The sequence below is a fragment of the Bacillus rossius genome, chromosome 1, assembly GCF_032445375.1.
Source record: "Bacillus rossius redtenbacheri isolate Brsri chromosome 1, Brsri_v3, whole genome shotgun sequence".
NCBI classification, from domain to species: Eukaryota; Metazoa; Arthropoda; class Insecta; order Phasmatodea; family Bacillidae; genus Bacillus; species Bacillus rossius.
Window position 1 is genome coordinate 334,319,408 of NC_086330.1, and position 23,053 is coordinate 334,342,460.

A 23,053-nucleotide genomic window follows, 5' to 3' on the forward strand; every position below is an offset into this window, starting at 1 on the left:
TCTCAGGTCACTCAGGTCATGCTCTCGATGGTCCTCCTCTCGAGGAAGAGTTGCGAGGGCAAGTCGTCTGCTGGTTGTTTGGCGTGATTTTGATGATGGAGTCAATATGTTATCAAGCTACATTTGGTGATGACGGTAATATTTTAATAGATGACGACACAGAAGAGGAAAAACATTTCAATATAACTTATTTGGCATCCTTTATTTAACAATCACAAGATTTGCAATCGTTTCCTAGTACAGGTTAGCTTATGCATACCACAGGCGGTTTAAAGTCTAAAAGCAATATTTATATTTTTTACCTTCATCAAGCTCTCTCATAATTTGTAGTGCACTATATGGTAAATCAATAACAGCATCATCTTCATATGAATCTTCATTTCCAAACAAATTTCTCACGATGTCTGCTATATTTTCCGCCATCATTGTTTAACAACAAATAGCGTTTTCTTCGTGTATTAAAATTTACCGACTCTTTTTGCCCTCAGGTCAACTTGCTCCCAACTCTTTCAACTCCCGAGGACCAAGCCCGAGGACATAAAAAAGAGAGGCAGGGACCCCGAGGAGCACGAGAGACCTCTAGTCAAACAAACCTTATGATGAAGGTCCCGGTATTTGTTAAGCTATTTAGCCATAACCTTGTCTAATAATTATTAGCTAATAAAGAATATTTGAAAAGAAGTTATGATCGGTCTGTTTCGTCATTGCTCTATGGTTTTCGAACTTGGTTTAGCGCGCCAATTTTTTAGTAGTTACAATTTTGATGGAGTAATATTTACTTTGTAATTTGTTTTTCGACGCAAATTGTGCGCTATGTGTTCGACTGGAAATATTTTAAACATCTACGCTGTAAAGTTATGTTTAACGCCTGGTGTATTGAAGTATGTACTTGCTTCGATTAATGTATTTATACGGCTACGTAAAATGTAGATTAGTTGATATTCCAGGATTTTTGACTCTTAAATTATATTTATCTTGCAAATGAGCTAATGACGGATGGCAAGGAGTGTTCCATTTCATATTCCTCCCATGTCCCCTTAAATTTATTCAACTTTCGGGATATCGTCATAAATGTTCTTAACCTCAAATATCCTATTCCGCCCTGTCATTAGGCCCGTTTTATAACGACACAAAAACGGATCATGGTAAATAAGCGGATCACAGTTTCTATAGTATCACGCAGACGGAGACGGACCCGTACGGATTAGCTGGGCTATGCTGAGCTCTGTTTACCACGCTCCGGGCGAACAGTAGAAGTAGAGTATTTGCCTGCAGTGGTATCCATGTTTGGTTGTTTTCTAAATACATTGAAAATTGTGTGAAATACAAGAATATCTAATGTTCTATTGTAATTTATTTTTATTATTTATGTAAATTCTTGCTGCAATGGTTTTGAAACATATTTTTTGTAATTAAATTAATATTTTGTAACTATTAACAAAATGCAATCTCATTGGTTGCCATTTGTTACGTTTCCGAGCATTGTGGAAGCAGCAGTTGCGATAGTGAAATGTTACGGGAGATCCGTCTTTGTTTACGTGATCCATCTTGGATTGGAGTGGACCTTAGAAATGAGTGTTTTCCCATTCTTCTTTCCACAGCCTTTGCAAAATTCCTCTATATATCTTCCTTCTCTAGGATTCACCACTATCAGCTTTACCTTTTGGGGGTTACGGCCACTCGCCATTGATGAAGGCAATCCGGGTTCGTTCTTGGCGGGGTCCTACAAGGATTTTTCACTATCTGGAATAGAGGCGGACGTTGTATTACACCCTGGATTTTTACGGGGTGCTCCCGTTTCATCCACATATTTGCTCCATTAATGATCCATTAGCATTTCCTATGTGACTTCAGAAGCATTATAGTTTCGACTACTGGATAAAGGTTCTCCGAACCTGTTGAATCTGCCACCACCAGTCTTAGGAATGGTCACAAGTTTCATGTTTCATTTTACCACTAAGTTACCATCACAATTGAAACAATAATCTTGAGTGGACAAAAACTGACTTTTTTCAACAAAATGGTGTAATTTTGATTGTGGTGTGCAAGTAGCATTTTACTTGGAACAAAATTTTATGTTTACTAAGTTCATCTTGCTCCTAAAAATAGGACTAAAATCTAAATTTGGTTAAAGTTCCGTATTAATTTGTAATGCCCTTCCCACTTGTTTCACAGTTTATTTATCAATTTGTTATGTTACCTATATCATATTCAGAACTAAGTACTTATGGTTAGGTTTTCTGATATTGAAATAGAACATCTTTTTATTCCTTTTAAAAAGTATTTCTTTGTTAGCCATATGTTTTATAACTAATTTACATTATTTCATGTTTTTAAAATTATTCTGATTATTTGCTTGAATAAGCCTGTAGGCATTATTTTTACCTGTTTTTGTATTTAGGTTTTAATGTGACTTTTTTTTTTTGAGTTGATTATCTTTTCTACATTTGTAAATTTGTATTTACCTAATTTCTTTTGCATTTTTTTTTCCATGGTTCTTTGTTTGAACAAGCAAGTTTGCCAAGGTTTGCCAAGGGCGTAATAGAGAGAGACACAGAGTTGGGTACCCGTGAGAAAGGACTCTGTTAGTTAAAGTGCTGTTGCCACTGGGCTATGATTGGCTGATATTTTTTTTCAGGTGTTTATGTGACTGGTTAAAAATGATGTTGCCAGACTGATATATTTTGTGATTTAATTATGCCGCTGAAGCTTTGTTGCAGGGGTTTTAGAAATTTGTATACCGCTATGTTTTTGCGAGTGCTATGCAGTGATTGGTTGGTGAGGTCGTACACTCGCTACTTCCCCCTGGTTGTATGGTATGCAGTTGCACTTAGCCTCATTAGTCGTTGTTCAAGTACTGTTCCGAAAGGTGGTTGGGGGGGGGGAGTTCCTACAAAAATCTTCAAGGTGGATAGTTTTACACCTGGGTGCTGGGGCCATGACGCGATTAAGTATGAACTTTCGTTTAAAAATATTAAAGATTTTTTTACTAGAATTAGTTGGCCCCAGACGTGCGGCTTAGGCCCGGTTGGTCCTGTTGGTCTACTGGGATTTATTTCCCGTATATTATCGAACCTAGGTGATGGAGTCGCTAGGGACAGTATTTCTTGAAGGCACAGAACTATGAGTAGCGATCGATGTGAGTGAGTGAGTAAGTAGTTTCTTTCGGACATACTTTATAAAGGACAGGTAAGTTTTGATGACATACATGAGGAGAATAAATAAGCTAACTTCATTTCAACTCTTTTATTTGAGAATTCCCATCAGCAGTTTTGATTCATTTAACAATCAGAGACAGAACTTTACACCCACTACCTGCAACTTCAGATTCATTTGTTGCCAAGTGTAATTATTGTAAGTGCAATTCAGGCCATAGCTAGCTGGTGAGGTCTGGGGTGGTACAAAGTATCAAAGTTTATTCCTTGATCCTGATGGCATGATCTTGCATGTATTGATCCTGTGGTACATGGTACATACTTGCAATTCAATCTAGTACATCAATGTAACAAAAACCTATGATAACACAATTATTTACTATCATAATTTAAATATACATGAAAAAATTGGTTGTCTGTAACCTCGGTTTACGGACGATAGTTTAACGTGACAACGTCATAACAAAACATTGATGAAATGATTGATCCAGAAGAAAAGGAAATATCATATTCGGCCTGAGCCTGAGCCGTAATAGGTTTTTGCAACCAAACCACTTAGGCATTAAAAATATTATATTCTTTGAGAAAGAATTTTTTTTTTAATTTTTCTATCTTTTGTATGATAAAATCTACTTCTGCATACTTTTATGAATAAATTTGAATCATTTTTATTGAATCATCACTAAGTATTTTGTATGTATACAAAGGAGTGAAATGAAATGTACAATTTAATTAATAAAATTATTTTTATTTGCATTCATTAATTCAAATATATTTATTACTTTTAAAATGTTGCGTGCGCCGTATTTATTTTTACAAGTACAAAAAAAAATTTTCACAGCTGCCTGGATTCGAATCAACAACCTTCGATTTGGAAGTTAGCAATGTTGACCGCATGGCCACAAGGCCATTCTTGAAAAATAATAGTTTCAGATGTTATATACACATTTATAAAAATTTTGTTCACGGTAGGGGAATAATATTATTTCGTTTTTATGACACGATTTTATAACAAATACGCATCCCAAATACATCAGACTTATTTATAATGTGTTACAATATTTTTTTAAAACATTGTGCGAAAGATCCCAGGTGTAATTTGAATTATTATGTGTAACTGTAAAACACCATTGTTGGTTCAAAACGTATTTGAATATTCAACATTACTTTTAAATAACCGTACTGATTGTGCTGAAAATTGGTGGACAATCGTTAAATTACATAATATTAATAATTCAAAAGACGAAAATATGATTGAAACGTCAAATCGATGGTTGTTCCAATCGAGTGGAAGAGAGATATGCCACGCATGCGTACAATGAGCAAACAGGACACATCCGTAGCAGGACACTTTTTCGTGCGTGCAGCCGGCGTTCATCGATTTATTAGACGTTATCACGTAAAAAACTTAAATATGTATATATTAGGTATATGATATGCGTATTCAACTTATGATCATAATTAATTATCACAAGTTTTTGTTATGTCCAGAATCTTTCAACGTGCTTAATCAAATATAAGTATTGTGTACCACAAGATCAATGTATTCAGGATCATGCCATCATGATCAAGGAATAATCCTGGATACGTGTTACGTGATACGGAACTTTAACCCCTCAACCTTCACCTCGAGTAAAGGCTGTGATGTGACCGTGGAGTGACTGGGGGGAACAAGTTGTGTAACTGCAGTGGTTTACCGTTGCCATTCGCAGTATGGAGGTGAAGGGACAACACAACGCCAAGCCCTAAAAGCCGGAAGGGAAATTTTTCACGCAATTGAAGTCCCTGACCCGGCTAGGAATGTTTACTCGGTACCTTAAGCTCAGCAGTTAGGAACTCTGATCACTGAACCAACAGGTGGATAGTTTGTGAAGCCTTGTTACTATGTGCATGTTTATGATATTAGCTGTGATGCACAACTTTTTCTTGCTGGCGACTAAATTTTGCCAACCTGCTACAAGAATAACTATACAGTCGTTTTGAAAACATCAGTCATTGTAGCTGTTACAAAATCTTGTAATGAAATGGCTGGGTCCAAGAAACTGTTGCGGTGTTTAAATTGCAATAAGCTTACTGTAATTACTTATATTGTACCTAGTTGCTATATGGTTCCTGTTTAGTGCTTAAATGTTAAAATATATATAAAATAAGAACTGCATAATAAAGCTTTTTTTTTTCTGGCTGCTAAATTTTGTGCTTGGCTCTTAAACTGTCAGATATTTTGTAGGGTCCTTGTTATTAGTGATTTGTAGGCCTGTGCGAAGCTTAGACTAAGTAAACAGTCAAAGCTCTTTTCAATATTCAATTTGAAATTTACTAGGAAATTTGCTATTCATTTTATTTGAAGCTTCGGTTTTGATGCAAAGCTTTGCATCTGATGTGAAGCTTCTCGTTTATTGCAAAATTTTAAAACATTGGAAGATTAAGTTTCGCTCACAAAAATTTTTTTTGTGTTGTATATGTTGCTTGAACAAAGAGGGTTACTTAAAAAAAAAGGATGGCACACTGTTGGCTTTTATGAATGTTCAATATTTATAATATGCATAGTTATTTTATAATTTTTGATGAATGATGTTATATATAGGGCCTTTTGGTTCATCCTTTAATCAGTTCAAACATTACAAACTTGAACTGTTTTTTTTTTACTTTAATTATTTATTTTTTAAAATAAGTGTTGTACAGCTTTGCCAAGAACGATAGTAGTAATTTGATTCGACATAGTGAATATTTTAAATTTTTTAATTTGATATTTGCCTCGCATCAGAAAACTAGTATTCACACAGGCCTGGTGAATGGAATCAAAGTGTGCCAGTTCTTAAGCGGTGAGGTGTGTTTGCACGCACAGGAAAGCAGAAGAGTTGCTGCGTTTGCTGGAGCTGAAGACCGCCTCGGGCTGCTCGCTGGCGATCAGCGAGGCGTGCCGAGCCGTCATCTGCCTCGACTTGGCTGCGGCTTCGCTGGGAGTCCGCTGCGAAAAGGTTGGGCTCGGGGCTGATCGCGGGCTTTACCCGGTCCTCACCTGGTAGACTTGTGACAGTTTCACAGTATCGGATGGCTTTCGTGGTTGAGCCACGTAACTGGCTTTTGTGTGCGTTGATCAAAGTTCCATGTCATGTATCCAAGTTTATCCCTTGATTCTGATGTCGTGATGCTGTATACTTTGATCATGTGGTATGTGATGCTTGCTGTTTCAATTTAATACGTCAAAAGTTCCTGGGCATAACAAAAACTTGTGATATAACAATGTTTTATGATTGTAAGTTGAATACAAATGAAAAAAATGTCAATAATACCTGGCATTATTTATTTGTATTGTGATAATAGAATTCTTGTTTGGCCAGGATCTGTTGACATATTACATTAAAAAAGCAAGCATCCTGTACCATATTGTTAAATATTGTTAAATATTTGTAATAATTACTATCTATTCATGTGTTCTATATGATGTATGAAAAATTGTGTTAAATGTTTGTATACTTTCAAGTGTTTAGTTTTGTTTTCGGATAGTTAAATATGTGGTTTTCTAAATCTATGATTAATTACGAAGTGGTGCAAAAATTGTTTATATTTATCTTTTATTGTAAAGAAAACAGTTTGTGCAAGGTACAAATTTTTTGATAACTTATATTTGATGTGAAATCAACAAGAAAGGTTCCAGAACTAAATCAGTCTATAAGAAATCATCCTGTAGATCAGAAGTATATTTCGACGATTGTAATTAATTGTGATAAAAGGTATTGAAGGATGAGTGAACTATGAAATGCGTGCTCTACAAGACTACTGAAGAATTCCATGATAATTCGTGAAGAATTTTAATATTATATTTCATGGATTGTAATAAGTTAATAGAACATATCCCTTCAGACTGATGCAGGAATGGTTTCCTGTTGTAGGCAGTGAGCAATTCTTGTTCCAAAAATTCTAGTTTGTGTCGTGAGTAACCTTCTCTAATCTCACTGTCGACAAGACACTAAGCCCATTACATTGTGTGTACGCCTCCTTAATATATTTAAAAAGTCATTAATCTGATTTTTATTGCTGATGGGCTCTTAAATATACCTAAATATTCTCTGGGTCATGCCGAACTTCTTAATAAACATTTTAATAATCCAATCAAATAATAACTCAACTGCAAGCAATGTACGTATTTGGGAAATTTCAGAAAGTTTTGTGTGTAGCACGTCAAATACTCTTTGTACCTGTGTTTTCTATGATACTCTTTGTGCCTGTAGTTTTTAAAATACTCTTTATGCAACTCCTTAATTTCTATGTTTGTATAAAGGTACGAGCCATGCATTAGGTGTTTTCAGTCTTATCAGACCTATCCCTCACTTAGCACATCTTCAGATTGCACGAATTCATTGAGCGGGATGTTAGTTTTACTGCCCCAGTCTTGAATGGTATGTTTGTGAATTTCAGTTAGCACGAAATCTCGGCAGGCAAAAAAAAAAGAGTTGAGCATGATGCCACAAGGTCTGTTTCAACTTCTTTAAACAACAGAAGTGCTGTGGGATACAGTTAGCCAAACAAGGGGGTAAAAGATGCGCGTGCAGGTCTGTATACGCTATCGGCTGTTGGACAAACATCAGCTATGGTAGGTTAAATTGCGGCTATGTAGTGTATAGGACCAAATGTTTTTACGTCCACGCGTATGCCGCTGTGCCGTACCGTTGTTGCCTGGCCACAAACAAGGCCGTGAAATCATTCTAGCCAGTGGCAGGGAAGTCACACAAACAAAAGCACCGTCTGCCCATTCAGCTGCCGGTAACTGTATGTGCTTGAGCACTCATAATGCATCATGTTCAAGTATTTGAGACAAAACTAGAAGTATTACGGCACGCAGATTGTCATTAAGGCCACACTTATGTTGGTCACACTTTAGTTTCAAGCAAGTCAACTGTGCGCACAATCGTACAAAATAAGGACTCTATCAAAAGTTTATATGTCTGATCCTGTTGGTTGTAATAGCGGGAATATATTTGTCATTAGATACCGGAACAGAAATGAACAGATGATTCACATGGAAAAGGTTGTTAAATGAATGTTGCAATAAAAAAAATAACCATTGGCCTGATAGGATTGGTGTTAACCAGGTGGTGATATGTGATTAAGCATTTTAATTTTTGAAAAATTGATATGTAATTATCTGGACAGTAATATCGGTTTCACTGTCAGTAAAGGATGGTTTGGAAAGGTACGCGATGTGAGTTGAAGGTCACGCCCAGGTGGGCAAGTCAGCCAGCCAACTGACGATAAAGTACATAACCATATATCTGCCGTTAGGCGGTGTCGTATTTGTCATACAAAGTGCAATGGAAGGTACATAAAAGATTAATGTTGTGACATATTTATCGTTGAGTGTTAATCTACACATTTATATTACGTAATGTAAAGTATATTTTCCTACACAATTTTGGAACACATTAAATAAATTAGCCTTGCTATTTATGGAAACTAATGATTCAGAATACGCAATTTTGAATAACACGAGCATTTTTAGGAACGCATTAGTCGTGCTTAGTGAGGGATAGGTGTATTCTGTTTTATTTCAGCACTGTCAATCTAAAGACGTGCACTCACTTGTATGATTTAACGTTGGTTGCTGCGACCATGTTTACGCAGCACCACGACCACATTAAAGCACTTATGATCTTACATAGGAAATATAATAATAAAATTTAAATAAACAATGCTAGACGTTAAGTGTTGGACGTGTCGCAGGCCGGCGCCATAAAGCTGTCGGGCGTCAAGAAACCGGTCTACCTGTGTAGCTATCACGTGGTGAAGAAGCTGCTGGGCTTGAACGAGCAGCTACACGTCAAGGATCTCTGCGTGAGGCTGGACGTCGAGGAGGCCGCCTCGCTGGCCTCGCAACTCGTGGACAGGTGAGGGGTGTGCACGTGACTCGGTGTGCCTGGTCCGGTGTCCTTTCCCCCCCAGAGTAAAGTATACATGTGTGGTGTGGTGTGGTGTGGTGTAGTGTGGTGTAGAGTGTAGTGTAGTGTGTTATAGTGTGGTGTGGTGTGATGTAGCGAAATGGCAGTGACAATAAATTCACACACGCCAGTACAGTCCGGTTTATCTGGTTCACGCTTGTCCGGACACCTTGTTAATTTGGACAGGATTTAAAAAAAAAATAGCTTTTACTAATTTTAGTAATTTAAAAACTTAGGTCCATGTATCCAGTAGTATTAAAACTATAATCAAGCAGTAGGAAAAGTTTTATGTATGAGGGGGGTGGGGGGGGGGGGAAACACAGTTATATGGTTCTAAAACTTGCATTAGTATGTGCCTTTTTAATTCGGACTTGCAGTGTCCAGACAGTGTCTGGTTCCATCTAGTTCGGATTAGTGGGACTCTGCTGCTGTTAACATTAATAAAGAAAAATTAAATGCTTGCATAATTTAGTAGTAAAGAAGTAGGGTCATTCCATATCAAACCAACCAGTCACTACTATTTTAGATTTTTATGAAACTTACAGTAATTATCCTCCATAATTATACAAATAAGAAAATATTTTTAAAACTTTTTCTCACATTGCATTTTTGTGTTATTAAATTTCAAAGTTTTGAAAAAAACATCATTTTGTGGCTTGTCTATTCATTTTCAATCTCAAATATATCAAGTTGTGTATATTACTATGACTTATTATATGACTTAAAGTGCTGTTAGTTCCCTCATTTTAAAGAGCAACTTACAGGGTTTAATTTGATATGCTATGTACTTGCCTATGTTGGGTGAAACAATTGTATTTAAATATCAAAAATATATTTTTAAAGAAATTTTTTGAAATAAAGTTTTTTAAGAATTTTGAGAAATTTATATGTTTTTTGAGATATGTATATAAAAGGAATCATGACAATTTTAGATTGGGATATCAATAGGATCAGGAGTAACATTAATACCTAAGAGGTTATGTTCAAGTATTACTGGATTATAATTATTGAAAAATATATAAATCGGATATAGGTAGCATGATGACCTGTGTACATCTAAAAGTAGCTTTTGAAATACACTAATTTTACATCTTAATTTGAGAAAATTTTAAAAATATATACACATTTTGGTGTTTGTGGTGAAGTTTTTTTGCCATTGAGTACTACATGAATGACACTAACATGTCTGTTTCATTTTAGCTTTATCAGGCAACAAGAGTGGAGTGGATGGGGACTGTTAAGGGTGAACAAGAACACTTTTAGTGTGTCGTATCAAAAGAACATTTTTGACAGTGTTTGAACTTTTTTTGTTGCAGCTTCTTGGCAGAGAAGCCATCAGACTCACACCATCCCATGTATCCAACAGTTGCCGTGTTAGCGGCGTGCAGGTACAAACATTGAAAACCTATGTTATATGTAACTTTCATGAAACTGTAGTTATATGTACCGTAAATTATTTTATAGTGACGGCGAAGCAAGCGAAGCCGCTTTACCCATTACAGTAAAACCTGTTTAAAATGACTGTGCTTAAGATGTTTTCTACCCAAAAATTCAGAATAATTTAGCACCAAAAGTTTTCCATACCATTAAAATTAACATCCCTCTTTGAATGTGTTTTGGTTTATTTGATTTTTCTGTTTAATAAACACTACTCAATATTTCAATTTCATTAAAAAAAAGTTCTTTCTTAATTCTTTCCAAGACACATCCTAACCATCGTGAGATCATGTGTTTTTCAAAAATCCCTAACACATCAGCACCATCTTTAATTTCTTGAACTATGATCTTTAACGTAACACAATTTTCGGTGGTCTTTTTTGTGCTAATCCATACCTCACCGACTACCTATGTCCTGAAATGCACATACATAAACACATGAAAAAAAAAAAGTCATCAGAAGTTGCAGGTAGTCTGGTTCTATATATTACTGTTAAATTGATTAAAACTATTAATGGTGATTCTCAAATAAAATAGTAACAATGAATTTTGCCTTGTATTTTTCTTGCGAGAAAAATACTTACATGTCCTTTATATGATAGCTCCCCACGAAAACACTCGTTCACTTCCGCCAATCACTACTCAATACTCATACACTAAATAATGTCCCCAGTGACTGTCATCTAGGTACAAATAAAACGTGGGAATCGATGGCCTAGCGGACCAACGGACTACCCGGGCCTACGCTATGTCTGGAGCCTATGAATTCTAATTTAAAGTCTGACAAATAATGAAAAACAGGTTAAACCTTTATGTGGCATGGTCCCAACACCTCGACATGAAATTTTTTGCCTCTAAGCACTCATAATATGTCCTTTCAGCACAGTACTTGAACAACATCCAAAGACAACGAGGCTACGTGACCACCTGCCACCATGAAGAGAAAAGGCAGTCACGTGACTTCAACAACCAATCACAGCACAACACAGTATAAAAACATGACAGCATAACCCTTAAAACGGGGCTTTTCCTGCAAGAAATAAAACATGATAAATTACAATATTTTCTGATTGGCTGCCGTGAAAACATGATACAATTAGCATCTCACTCAAGAAAGGATATCCGCAGATTTTTCCCATCATAAGAATTACATAAAGAACACATCAGAATGTCTAAGTACTTAAAGAAAAGTTTAAAAAAAAATTGGCGCTCCCCGTTTACCACAACTGTCTCTTGTCCTTTCTTTCACCAACACAATACACAATGTTCCATATACATACTTATAACTTTCAAATAAAAATAAATGTTAAAAACCTCCCTAAAAACTATATTAAAAATTTATGAAAATACTGACAAAAAGCACCTACATCAATAATAACTTGCGAACAACGTGAGAAAAACTAAAAACATTGTTTAATGGCTTCTTCTGAAAAAAAAAATATTTAAATTTCACAGCTACTTACAAGAATATTAAGAATGATAAAATACAAGTATAGTAATTAGATCACTATGACCATAAATCATATAATCAGCTGATGAACTGTCTTACTGTAAAATATAATAGCATAACAATACTCTGAACAGCTGAAAATTATGTACACAGTAAAAATGAACCAATGACTCCACTTTATAAACTTAAAACAAATAACGATGGTTTAAAAGCACTCATTAACGCTTTCAGAAACATAAACATACAAGTAATCAAAAGCCATCTTATTAAACAGAAACAGAAAAATAACACGTGGATGGCTAAAATACTGACATTTATTGACATTTTACTTGAAAGGAAACAATTTTTTGGAATGGAAATAGTCATTAAGCATTTGTAACTGTGAAAAAAAAAACTATGATCATGGACTACAATAAATAACAAGGGCACACTTTTGCCACTTACATTAAAAGAAGTGAACACGGTAGTGGCTACGGGGTATAAATCGATAGTCATGATCAATCTACCACCATGCGCACAGTAGCAGCCTATATGACAGATTTATACATGATAAAACAGATGTTGTTACTCCAAAATAAATAAATAATATATTCAGTAAATATATAGTTATATTGCTGAACTAAAATACTGTTAATAACAAACACAGAAGAATAATTAGTTTTTAAAATTTAAATATGAGGCCTTTTTGGCAATATTTTGCATATAAAACTGTTATGTATTTAATTAATTCACAATTTTTGTAGAATGGATTCGATTTTGCATAATTTTGTGGCTCGCTATAATTTCCTGTCCCAATAAAAATTCATAAGGAAACTGAATTCTCTATAGAATTTACTAGGTACTGTAAATTTGCAGAACATCATAATGAATTAGCCCATGATAATCACACTTATTGTTTATGTACCCTTTTAATAAGTTTTTCTGCAAGAAGCACATATTTTTTTTTGTATTCATTATTTTTCTAAGTGGGTTTTACTGTATTTGTTTATCTTGTCTTGCGAGTATTTCTGAGTCACTCACAGTTTTCAGTTTGTTTACTATTATAACCTATCGGTTACTTTGCATTTAGTTTAGTTCAAATATTTTTGAATATTCTCCTGTGATTTAAATTCCTAGACCTAGCATATTGTGTGACTTTAACGTTGCAACAAGTCAAAATTGTGCCCGGCTAAGACTATGACTGTTACTTGCAGAACAATTACAAATCATCTTGTTGACTAATTAATTTTTTCAAAACTGTTGCTGGATGAGTTTAAATAAATGAGTTTGAAATGAATATTGATCATAATTCTCCTCTGTCACACAATTTTTCGAAAAGAAAACATTTACTTTGCAGATTGCTACTTAGTCCTGTGCCTTAATGATCTGTTGTCTGCTAGGTACTGAATAAACTGGAACTACCATACCGGTGGACGAATGGATCACCCGGGCTTATGCCGGGGCCTAAATATTCTAGTTAAAATAGTTTGAAAGATGAAGAAAAGTAAAGGTTAAAACTTAATGCAGCATGGCCCCGGTACCCAGACATGATATTGTCTGCCTCTAATCACACAAATTGTTTTTTGATGAGCCGCTGAACAGCGCAGCACTCGAACAGTGACAGACTGACAAGGGTTCACGCAACTGCATCCACCACGCAGGGAACAGGCAGGTGCGTAATCTCTCAGACCAATCACAAGATAACTCTGTACAAGGACACAACAGTGTAGAAATTTCCTTGCCCTAGCATCAAGTCTTCTGCAAAAAAAAAAAAACAGTCTTCTTTGATCGACTGGTGCAAAAACGTGATCAATTTACAGCTTCCTGAGAGACTGAACACCTGTTTATTTTCCCATCATAAGAAATACATACAGAAGTTTGTTATAACAAATGACGTACCAGACTGTCTCTGTAGCTGAACCATTGTCCAGAAACTTGGCGCTCTCTGTGTCGCACACTTGTCTCTCATCCTTTCTTCTCCCAAAACAATACACAATGTTCTAAAACCATAATGATTGTTTCCAAGTAAATTCGAACATCATAATAGGCATAAATTTACTATTGAAAGTAAATAAAATACTGAAGAATGCATTTACACAAATAATAACCTAGCAAACAAAGTGAAAACCAGTTAAAACAAAGTTCAAAGTTTATTCTATATAGGTAACAATAATTAAATATCAGAGAATATTATTAAAATATTAATGTCAGTAAAATGCATATACAAAACTAGGTTATCATGACCTTGAACTTACATAACCAGCTGATATACTTATTACTTTAGAAAAACATTACCTCTTTTAAAAATGTCATGAAAAAATGGGGGAATCTGCAATGCTACAACGTAATCAAATGATTTGCCAGATTCTAGTTGCTGGAGTGTTTTCGTGCCAAGCATGTAATCAATGGCTAGAGTATTATTATCAGGCCAATTCAAACAGGAGATTTTTATTTTTTATTTTTAAAAATTCTGTTTCTTTATAAATTTCAATGTACATATATGTTTCTATAAATAACATTGAAATGTTTCTTCATACTTATTTCACCATAATAATGTATGCCTGTGTTGTATATTACATTTTTCATAATAAAAAGTTTGTAATAACAAATCAAGGACAGATTTACTTGCAGCAATTAAAATATTTTAGAAAGCAAAAGTATGTTTAAAAAAAAGTGCTACTGTCAGCAATGTAAATGTGAGTTAGTAAAAGCTGCAAACTAATGAACAAAACAAAAAATAATTTGTCCATTTGGTTTATACATTTTAATACAAGCATCATGGTAAGTGAATTAGTATATCAATTAAAATAAATACAGTAAAAGATTACATTTTTGTGTTTTGAGTTAACCTTTGTTCAAATGGTGATTATATTCATAATCTTAGTTGCTTTTGGGTGCTATATAGTGATTTACTTGTATGTATTTCGATGTTATGTGGTGTACTGCATAGGCGTACCCAGGATTTGTTTTTCGATGGTTGGCAGTCAAGATTTTGAAGAATAATTTCATAGATGGCTAAAATGATTTTTTTACTATAATATATAAAAGACTGTAGACTTTTCATTGGTAACTTTTTTTCCCCCATTTTTTGTTCTACAAGGTGACCTATAATAACAACAAATGTTACTTATAACTTAAAAATTTTTAAAAAATTCCGAATCTAAATATTAAAAATTCTGATAACCAAGAACTTGGGGAATACTTGTGATATTTTAGTTAGGTTAGTTTATATAGGCAAAGTGGTCCTTGTTTGACATAGCTGGAAAAAACACTAAGCTGAATAAAAAACATTAACTTGTCGGGGTTCTGGTTTCAAGAAGGTCACTGTGGTGTTGTTTGGTAATGGGCGCCACCACGTGAAAGGGCACGTGGACCCGGCTATCATCCGTCTCAGGGTGTGACGTCGCCCGTGTGAGGCAAGACTGGACCCACGGTTAACTCCCGTAGTGCACTCTGACCTGACCCGCTCTCAGCGTCGGGCACGCTTATGGTATAACACGTAATAGTGGGCTCTCCAGGCATCCCACACGCCTGCTCACGAGGTATAGGTCGCCACATGGTCGGTGCAAAATAATACAAGGAGACAATTAGAATTAATACGTTTAATACGTGCACGTACTCCCATACACTGTCTCACGAGGTGCGTCTCGAAGATCCCAGGCACCTAATCGGATCGCAGGGATAAGGCCCACGCACGTGGCCCGCACAAGCGATTACTTAGACGTGAAAAGAATCAAGAGTTGAAAAATGATTATGTTAAACATTCCCCCAACCGAGGCAGGCCCCGGGGATACGTGAAAGCGATTTGAAAGAATTAAGCAGAAACGGAATTAATTAGTCAGCGAACAAAGAGTGAAGTCCCCGGGTGCGGAAGGCAGCTTCTTATCTCGGTCGTTGGCCGCGTGAAACTGAACGAGCGCCGGGCGCCCTCGAAGCAACATGGCGCCTTCCCGCCTTGCCAGTTTACCGTTACGCCTTACCGATTAAGTGCCTTGTAATCTTATATAAAGAAATACAAAAACACTCCTAAAATTAACACATGTTCTCCCACGACTCTATTACTATTTAACCTAGAGTTATTAATTAGTTAAAATATATATACATTTCAACTTCGTTCGTGTTCGGGTCTGCTCGGGTCCGCCCGGCAACATCTTTAACTTACATACTAAAACTTATATACTAAACAAAACAAAAACCCTCCCGCCCATCAATGAATGGGGAAAAAATAAAAAGCTATACAATATAATTATTATAAATATAGGGGGACGTCGCACTGCCGCTACAGCACCCTCTTGAGGTAGTTCATGGCGCGCTATTCAAACACAAACACACGACTACGTACTCAAGACAGAGCGGCTGCCAGTACGGAAGGTGGGACGAGGGGCGAGGGGAAAGGTGGCGGAGGCTGACCAGGCTTCTGGGGCGCAGGCCCGGTTGACATCAAACTGGAATAAAACTTAACTTAGTAGATAAATCTTTTCATCCTTTAAAAAATTACATCAAAAAATTACAGTTCTATTTCTTGTTAAACTAAATAATTGATTAACCTAATGGACCTAATAGCCACTTTACAAACTTATCCCTAATAAGTTTGTGTTGGCAAGCAAATACAATTGATGTATAATTTGATTGTAAGGGTTTTAACAACTAACATTTGAACTTCAATAAAACAGAATTTTAAAAAAAATTTAGTTTTGAACCTAATCTCTATTCATGCACTGAGATTTAGAAATATTTTTAGCGGATGTGAGCTAAAGATAGGCATATATATTAATATATTAAAATTATTATTAATATTATATATATAATATATATTATACATAATATATGTTATAATTATATAGTATATATATTATATATATATTAATACATATAAATATGTATTCATATGTTAAATACCGTATTTACTCGCGTAAAGGCCCCGCCTGCGTATAAGCCCCCCTCCTTGTTTTGTAAACATTTTTGAGAAAAAATTTAAAAACATGTTTTTCTGGGTTTATCCGAGGGCAGGGCAGCTTGGCATGCATCAAACAACAAGCCATGTATTGTGACTGGCGGGAGGTGATTTTGTAAGCGGCAGTGATACAGAGACTGGTATTATAGTTTGTCCGTTCTCAGTAGGACCGTCGTGAGGCATGCCAGACGTAAGCAGTTAGTCCTATCTCAAACGACATAAATATAAAAAAAGCTGGATGTGGAGTGTTGTCGGAGAAGAAGAGGAAGTGAAGGAGGAAGAGAAGTGGGTCAAGGATTCTAACACTCCTTTGTCTGGTTGGCTGGCTAGCTGGCAGGAGGGAGGTTAAGCCACGCCTCTGCCTCTCTCCCCTCCTGTCACAGCGCTGCCTCTGCCTCTCTCCCCCCGTCATAGCGCTGCCTCTCCCCCTTGCGGAGTCGTTGCCTCTCTCTCCCTCCTGCCGCGTCGCTGCCTCCCCCGCACTTCCTTCTTCGAACAAAGACGCACGACTTGAAAAGAAAAATCTATTTTTTCCTCCAAATTCACGTATAGGCCCCCTCCCCTTTTTTTGGAGTCGAAAATTTGGGGGAAAAAGGGGGGCCTTTACCCGAGTAAATACGGTATGTGTGTTGATATATGTACTTACGATGTCAGGGCGAAAAATTTTACCTGTCGCTCATTGAAGTTAAAAACTGAGTGTACTCCACTTCACGACCTAGCGATGACTGATATATAGAATATAAACACTTTTTGCATTTAGCTGAGGCCACTGAGCTACTGACACAAACAAAACTTCACACCGCATCACTCTCAATGTGTTCCGTTTCGTCTAAGGCGGTAAACTCAAATTTCAGTTTTCCAATGTTTGTAACCGTCATTTAAAATAACGCATTCACCATAATCTATCAATCTTCTTCATGTTATACATACAATATTTAAATGACTGCACCTGACTTCATATACGTAATGACCAAAAAGGTTTTGACTGTGTTTTAAAACTTTTGTGTAGTTTTGTACAAAATTAAGTCGCAGTGTTGCAATCTCTACTACTACCTAATGCCCAATTCTGGTAAGCAAAATTAAAACATAATCAAATTGAGTTGTACTGATTAGTCCATAGGCCAATGACCATGATTCGAGAATTAAGACTGACTAATCACGAAGCAACCACTGTGATTCGACTTTGTTTACATTTGCTTACCTATTGGGCTGCTCGGTGACGTTATCTCGTTCGTTGCTTGGTGCGAAACTTCAGACAATAAGCTCGAATGACAAATAAACATTTACAATTTTCTTGACTTGACCCCCAAAACACCTCCCCTGGGTACGCCTATTGTGTACTGACATGCTTTTTAGTGTTATTTCTGTATAATCACAATTTACCATAAAATCTTTTGCCTATCAATGACCATTAATACGCAAATTTAATGTGCAGGCACCTGAAGCTGAGAGTTGATAAGCGTAACCTGGTGGAGATGAGTGGCCTGAAGAGGTCGGCGTTTGACTCCCTCTTTGCGGAGTTTGGCAAAATACTGGAGCGGGTAGCGCCTCCGGGTAACAGAATGGCAAAGAAGCGAACTCATGTCCTCGCTGATGTCATACAGAATTCTATAAAAGGTATAGTATATTTTTGTCTTTTGATAGGTAGGGACATGCACATTTTGCTGAAACAAAATAACTTACTAGAAATTCGAAATTCACACCTAAATTTGTTTTAATGCTATGTGAGATAAAATATTAGAAAAATTAGAAATTTAATGGAGTAAACAATGTTATCAGTGACTGATCATAAACATTACAAATGCAGTGCAAGTGTTTATACCTGCACCACATTTTGAACTGCATAATGATATTGCAGAAAATTAAAATTGTCAACAAGAGGGGAAGAAATGTAAACAGAATACCTATTAGGTTCCAAAATAACTTGGAGATGGATGAGTCTGCAAATTTTTGCTTTGAGTGGCGTCATGTCCACACTTGATAATTTTTTAGTCTGGTCAAGTAGATTTTTTAAAAATCGAGTTAAGATCAAGTAATTGCAGAAATTTTAGAGATACATTTTATGTTCGCTGGTTTTTATGTTAATTTACCATTTACATTATATTAAAGTTCATACAAATGAGTCGAGTGAGTCATTTGTGTCAAATAAATAAGTAAAGTATAACCATCAATCATACCTGTTTATAATTTCTTTTAAAATTGAGTAATTTATTCCCATTGTATTTTGGAAAACTTAGCCTTTTTAAGTTAAGAGAAATTGTGTTTTAAAGTGAATTAAATATAATAAAGTATTGAATATAGCCTAGTCAATGTTTATCTTATTTGAAATGATTTTAACCATATAATTTACCTACCTACTGAAGGAGAGTGTCTTTTTCTAGAAAAAATTCAAAATTGTTTTTTGAAACTTCCTAACATGTTTTCTAAAATAGTTGTGTGATACATGAAGTTGGTAGTTTACCAGTTATTCATGTTTTTAAAGAGTGGTTAGGTTAACAAATGGTGAGATTGGTTGTCTGGGTTAGCTACATAAAAAATACTTTAAAAATTGTTTGAATGGTTCGTTAGGTCAGTATAGCTACATAAAAATATTGGAAAATTGTTTGGATGGTTAGATGCATTAAAATTACATAAATTAATATTTGTTGATATAATAATAGCTGCCTTATTCATATACCACAGTAATCATAATATAGCCATCCCAACCTAACTGATTGTTCTTACATTTTCACATTTTTTTCACACTATTTTTCATGTATCTAACCCAACCACTCATTAAAATGGCGAACTACTGATAATCTAATTAAATTATCACAGCACCATCATAAAGGAGTCAAAAACATGCAATAAAGTAAATAATAATGTTTTTCAATTTATAATGGCTTTTCTTCAGAATTATGTTCTTACTTCATAGCCCCCCCCCCCCCCCCCTGAGTATTAAGTTTTTTTAGAAACCAGTTGATTTAAAAAAAAAAAAAAAAAGCCATTTGCAGCATAATGTAGCAGCATTTGCACTCAAATATACATTTTTTAAAAATATAATTGTCCACATTAACCACTGTCTTCTCAAGGTTTTTTTTTTTTAATGTCATTAAATGGGCATGTGAAAATCATGTAAATAAGTATAACCTGACCGAAATGAAAACTGTAAACAAACAGAAAATTGACTCTGTATTAGTTTTCTTTTCTTCTGCCATTTCGGTTAGAAACAAATGTCCCGACTTAATGAATGGTAATGCATAAACATTATCAAACTTAACATCAAAAATTTCTTTTGAAAATGGAAATACACTACGTACGTCTGAAATGTTTAATAACTTTTGGTGACTAAAATACAGTAAAACCCTGTTAATAAGTTTTCCAAGGGACTGGATGCTAAAAACGTCTTAAAAGGGAAATACATTTGCTTCATAAAAACATCTTTACTCAAATGACATACTGCTTAACTCAAAATTACATTTACCAATTATTGTCGGCACTCTGGAAAAACTATATATGTAATTGTATCAGTAAAGTCAATTATTTCAAATGAATTTTTTAATAAGTACAATAAAAGAATTATCAAAACACTAGCAAAAAACTAACATTCACTGTTTTGAAAAATACTGCATCAGAGTTGTTTGTTTCAACATGATGCATCACAAAGTTGTCCAGTTATCATAAACTCTTCCTCACTCTATGTGGAACATTTTGTGTTCCATGAACAAATAACCTCAGCTTGTCCAGGTGGTCAAGTGCTTCGGAGTAAGTTGCATGGGACTGGAATCACCTTTATTGCTGTCACCATCGCCAGTCTCATCTTGAGCTAAATACTTGTGTTGTGTACATAAAACTTTGATGGTTTATGGCTCACATGTTCTTTAAATCACACTAAGAGTTAAATTTAATCTTCTTCGTATTTACAAATCTTTATTTTTTTATACTTTGACGAAACATTAGTAGCCAAAAGTTGGTCTCGCTTCATCATGATTCCGTTCAAAGTAGACGGCGGCATCTCTAGTTTTTTTGCCATACTCACTCTTGATATCAAAGGATTCGCATCAACTTCTGATATTTTCAGTTTTTCTTCAAACATTTAATGGGTCCTCCACTACTTATAGATGCCATTATGCACTGTTTACCACAAAAATAAACATTTATTATGCTTGATAACCTTAAAATCTCACCTAAAAATATTGAAAATCTAAAAACTAGTAATAGCTGGTGGTAAATAGGTTTTTTGCGTGTTCATCACGTGTTATAACCTAATAGGAAAAAAGTAGCCTCTCAGTCTATAGGAATGCAAGTAGATGATTGGTTGAAAATAAAAATTGTAACAGTGTGCTGCGTGTGGCACAGGTTTCGACGGTATTGCGTGTTTCTCATTCGTCAAGATGTTCTGCCTCGAATAGGGGAAATGGCATGCACATGGAATATCCTCTGTCTATGCAGATGATTGGTCGAAACATACACTTGTAACAGTGTGTGGTGTCTGGCAAAGGTTTCGACGGTATTGTGAAAGTTCAAATTATTTAGTTATCGTTCTGAAATAAGTTAATTTTTAAAAATTAACGATAAATGGAGTTTAAAGATAAACATTATTATTTTATTTTTTCACAAATTCTGAACGTTATATGCGTGAAGCACATATTAACACAAATGTTATGAATGGGAAAAATTAACATAGGGATATATGGAAGTGATCAAGGGAATAATTTTGTGAACTTAGTAAGTGGGAAAACGTATTATGCGGGAACATCTTAAGCGTGTTTTACTCTCATTAAATTCTCATTAAATTCATTTGATAGAGCTTAGGTACCCGCCATTTTACTAGTCTAGTCATTGGGTTTAGTGTTAAATTTATTTGTGGGAATGATCTCAACAGTTATAATATAATCCTCTCAATAGACATCTTGCTATGGTTCTTTTAAAAAACTAAATGTGTGAGTTATGATTTAATGAAGGCAAATTGGCAGTATTAAAAGTTATGTCATAAAACTATTTGAACTCATATGAAAGTTTCCAATGACCCATTTATCGGCTAGACATTAGGTATCAGCTTGTGAATTAATTTACTCGTACTTTAAACTTACTATTTTAAAAACTTCCTTTATGAGTTATTGATTTTAAAAACTGTTTTCTTTTTTCACACCTAGCCTCACAGAAAACAATGGCAGCAGAAAAACAGGACGAGTCTGAATCCGGACTAGAGCCACCAGAAGATTATAATGACTGGAAGAAGAGAATCCTTCTTCAAGCATCATCTGGCCATCAACCATTGTGATCTTGATTTTTTATTATTGACAGTGATGTCAGTTTTGTTTTTGAAATGTTAGTTTTGGTTTGAACAATGGGGAAGCCTGAACTTTATTCGTACCTGTTTGTGATTTTTGTTCAATTATATCTTCAGTGTGTGAATATTTTTGACTTTTGTTGTAAATAAATATATGATTGATTCTAGTATGTGAGGTTGAGAATACACTATGGTCTGTGGTTATGTTTGGGCGTAGCTAGACATTATCTATAGTACTGAAAACCTGAATTTGAAAAATACATAACTATATTTTCTCGTACAAGCTTGGTAAATATTTACAAAAGAATGAAAGCCTAGAATAATGCATTTCAAAAAATTGTTTCCCCTGTCACCTCATGTGTTTCCTTAAACAAAGCTTAATGTGAGTGAAAATTCCTAGCTTTCAACCACTTTTTTTTAAAAAACCTCTTCATGAAAAATACCTTTAGAGTTATTGCAAGATGTAATTCATTCAGTCCATTTCGACGTATATTTCAAAGTCTCTGCCATCACCTCTTTGATAGACTCAGCGGTGAACTTCGTGTGAGTTTAAGGTGTACCTATTGACATATTCCATCACTGTCTCTTCAATGATAGTTAGGATTCTTGGAGTAGGCGGATGCCCTTATTGCTAGAGACAAGAATTTATGGTTTTATTTTCATTTTGTAATGGCTGAGCTTCTGGCACCAATTGTAATGGTGTTAGTTTTAATGGTGTCATTTGTAACAGTACCATTTGTATTGGCTTAACTTCAGGTTCTGACACCACCAGTGTTTCCACTGGAAGGGAAAGGATGGGGTAGGAGTTTGGATTTGGTAGGTGAGGGGTTCGATATTGGAGTGGTCTGTGAGTTCAAGATTCTTGCACTT

General features: G+C 35.2%; 1 protein-coding gene across 1 annotated transcript; it reads left to right on the top strand.

Moving 5' to 3' along the window:
- The first annotated feature begins 703 nt into the window (after positions 1-703).
- Positions 704-22,351, top strand: LOC134528067 (origin recognition complex subunit 6). Its single transcript, XM_063361285.1, has 6 exons — positions 704-881; positions 6,001-6,133; positions 8,877-9,040; positions 10,408-10,479; positions 18,347-18,528; positions 22,047-22,351. Exons 1-6 carry the CDS (start codon positions 814-816, stop codon positions 22,172-22,174), a joined length of 747 nt encoding a protein of 248 aa, XP_063217355.1. The 5' UTR covers positions 704-813; the 3' UTR covers positions 22,175-22,351.
- Positions 22,352-23,053: the final 702 nt, after the last annotated feature.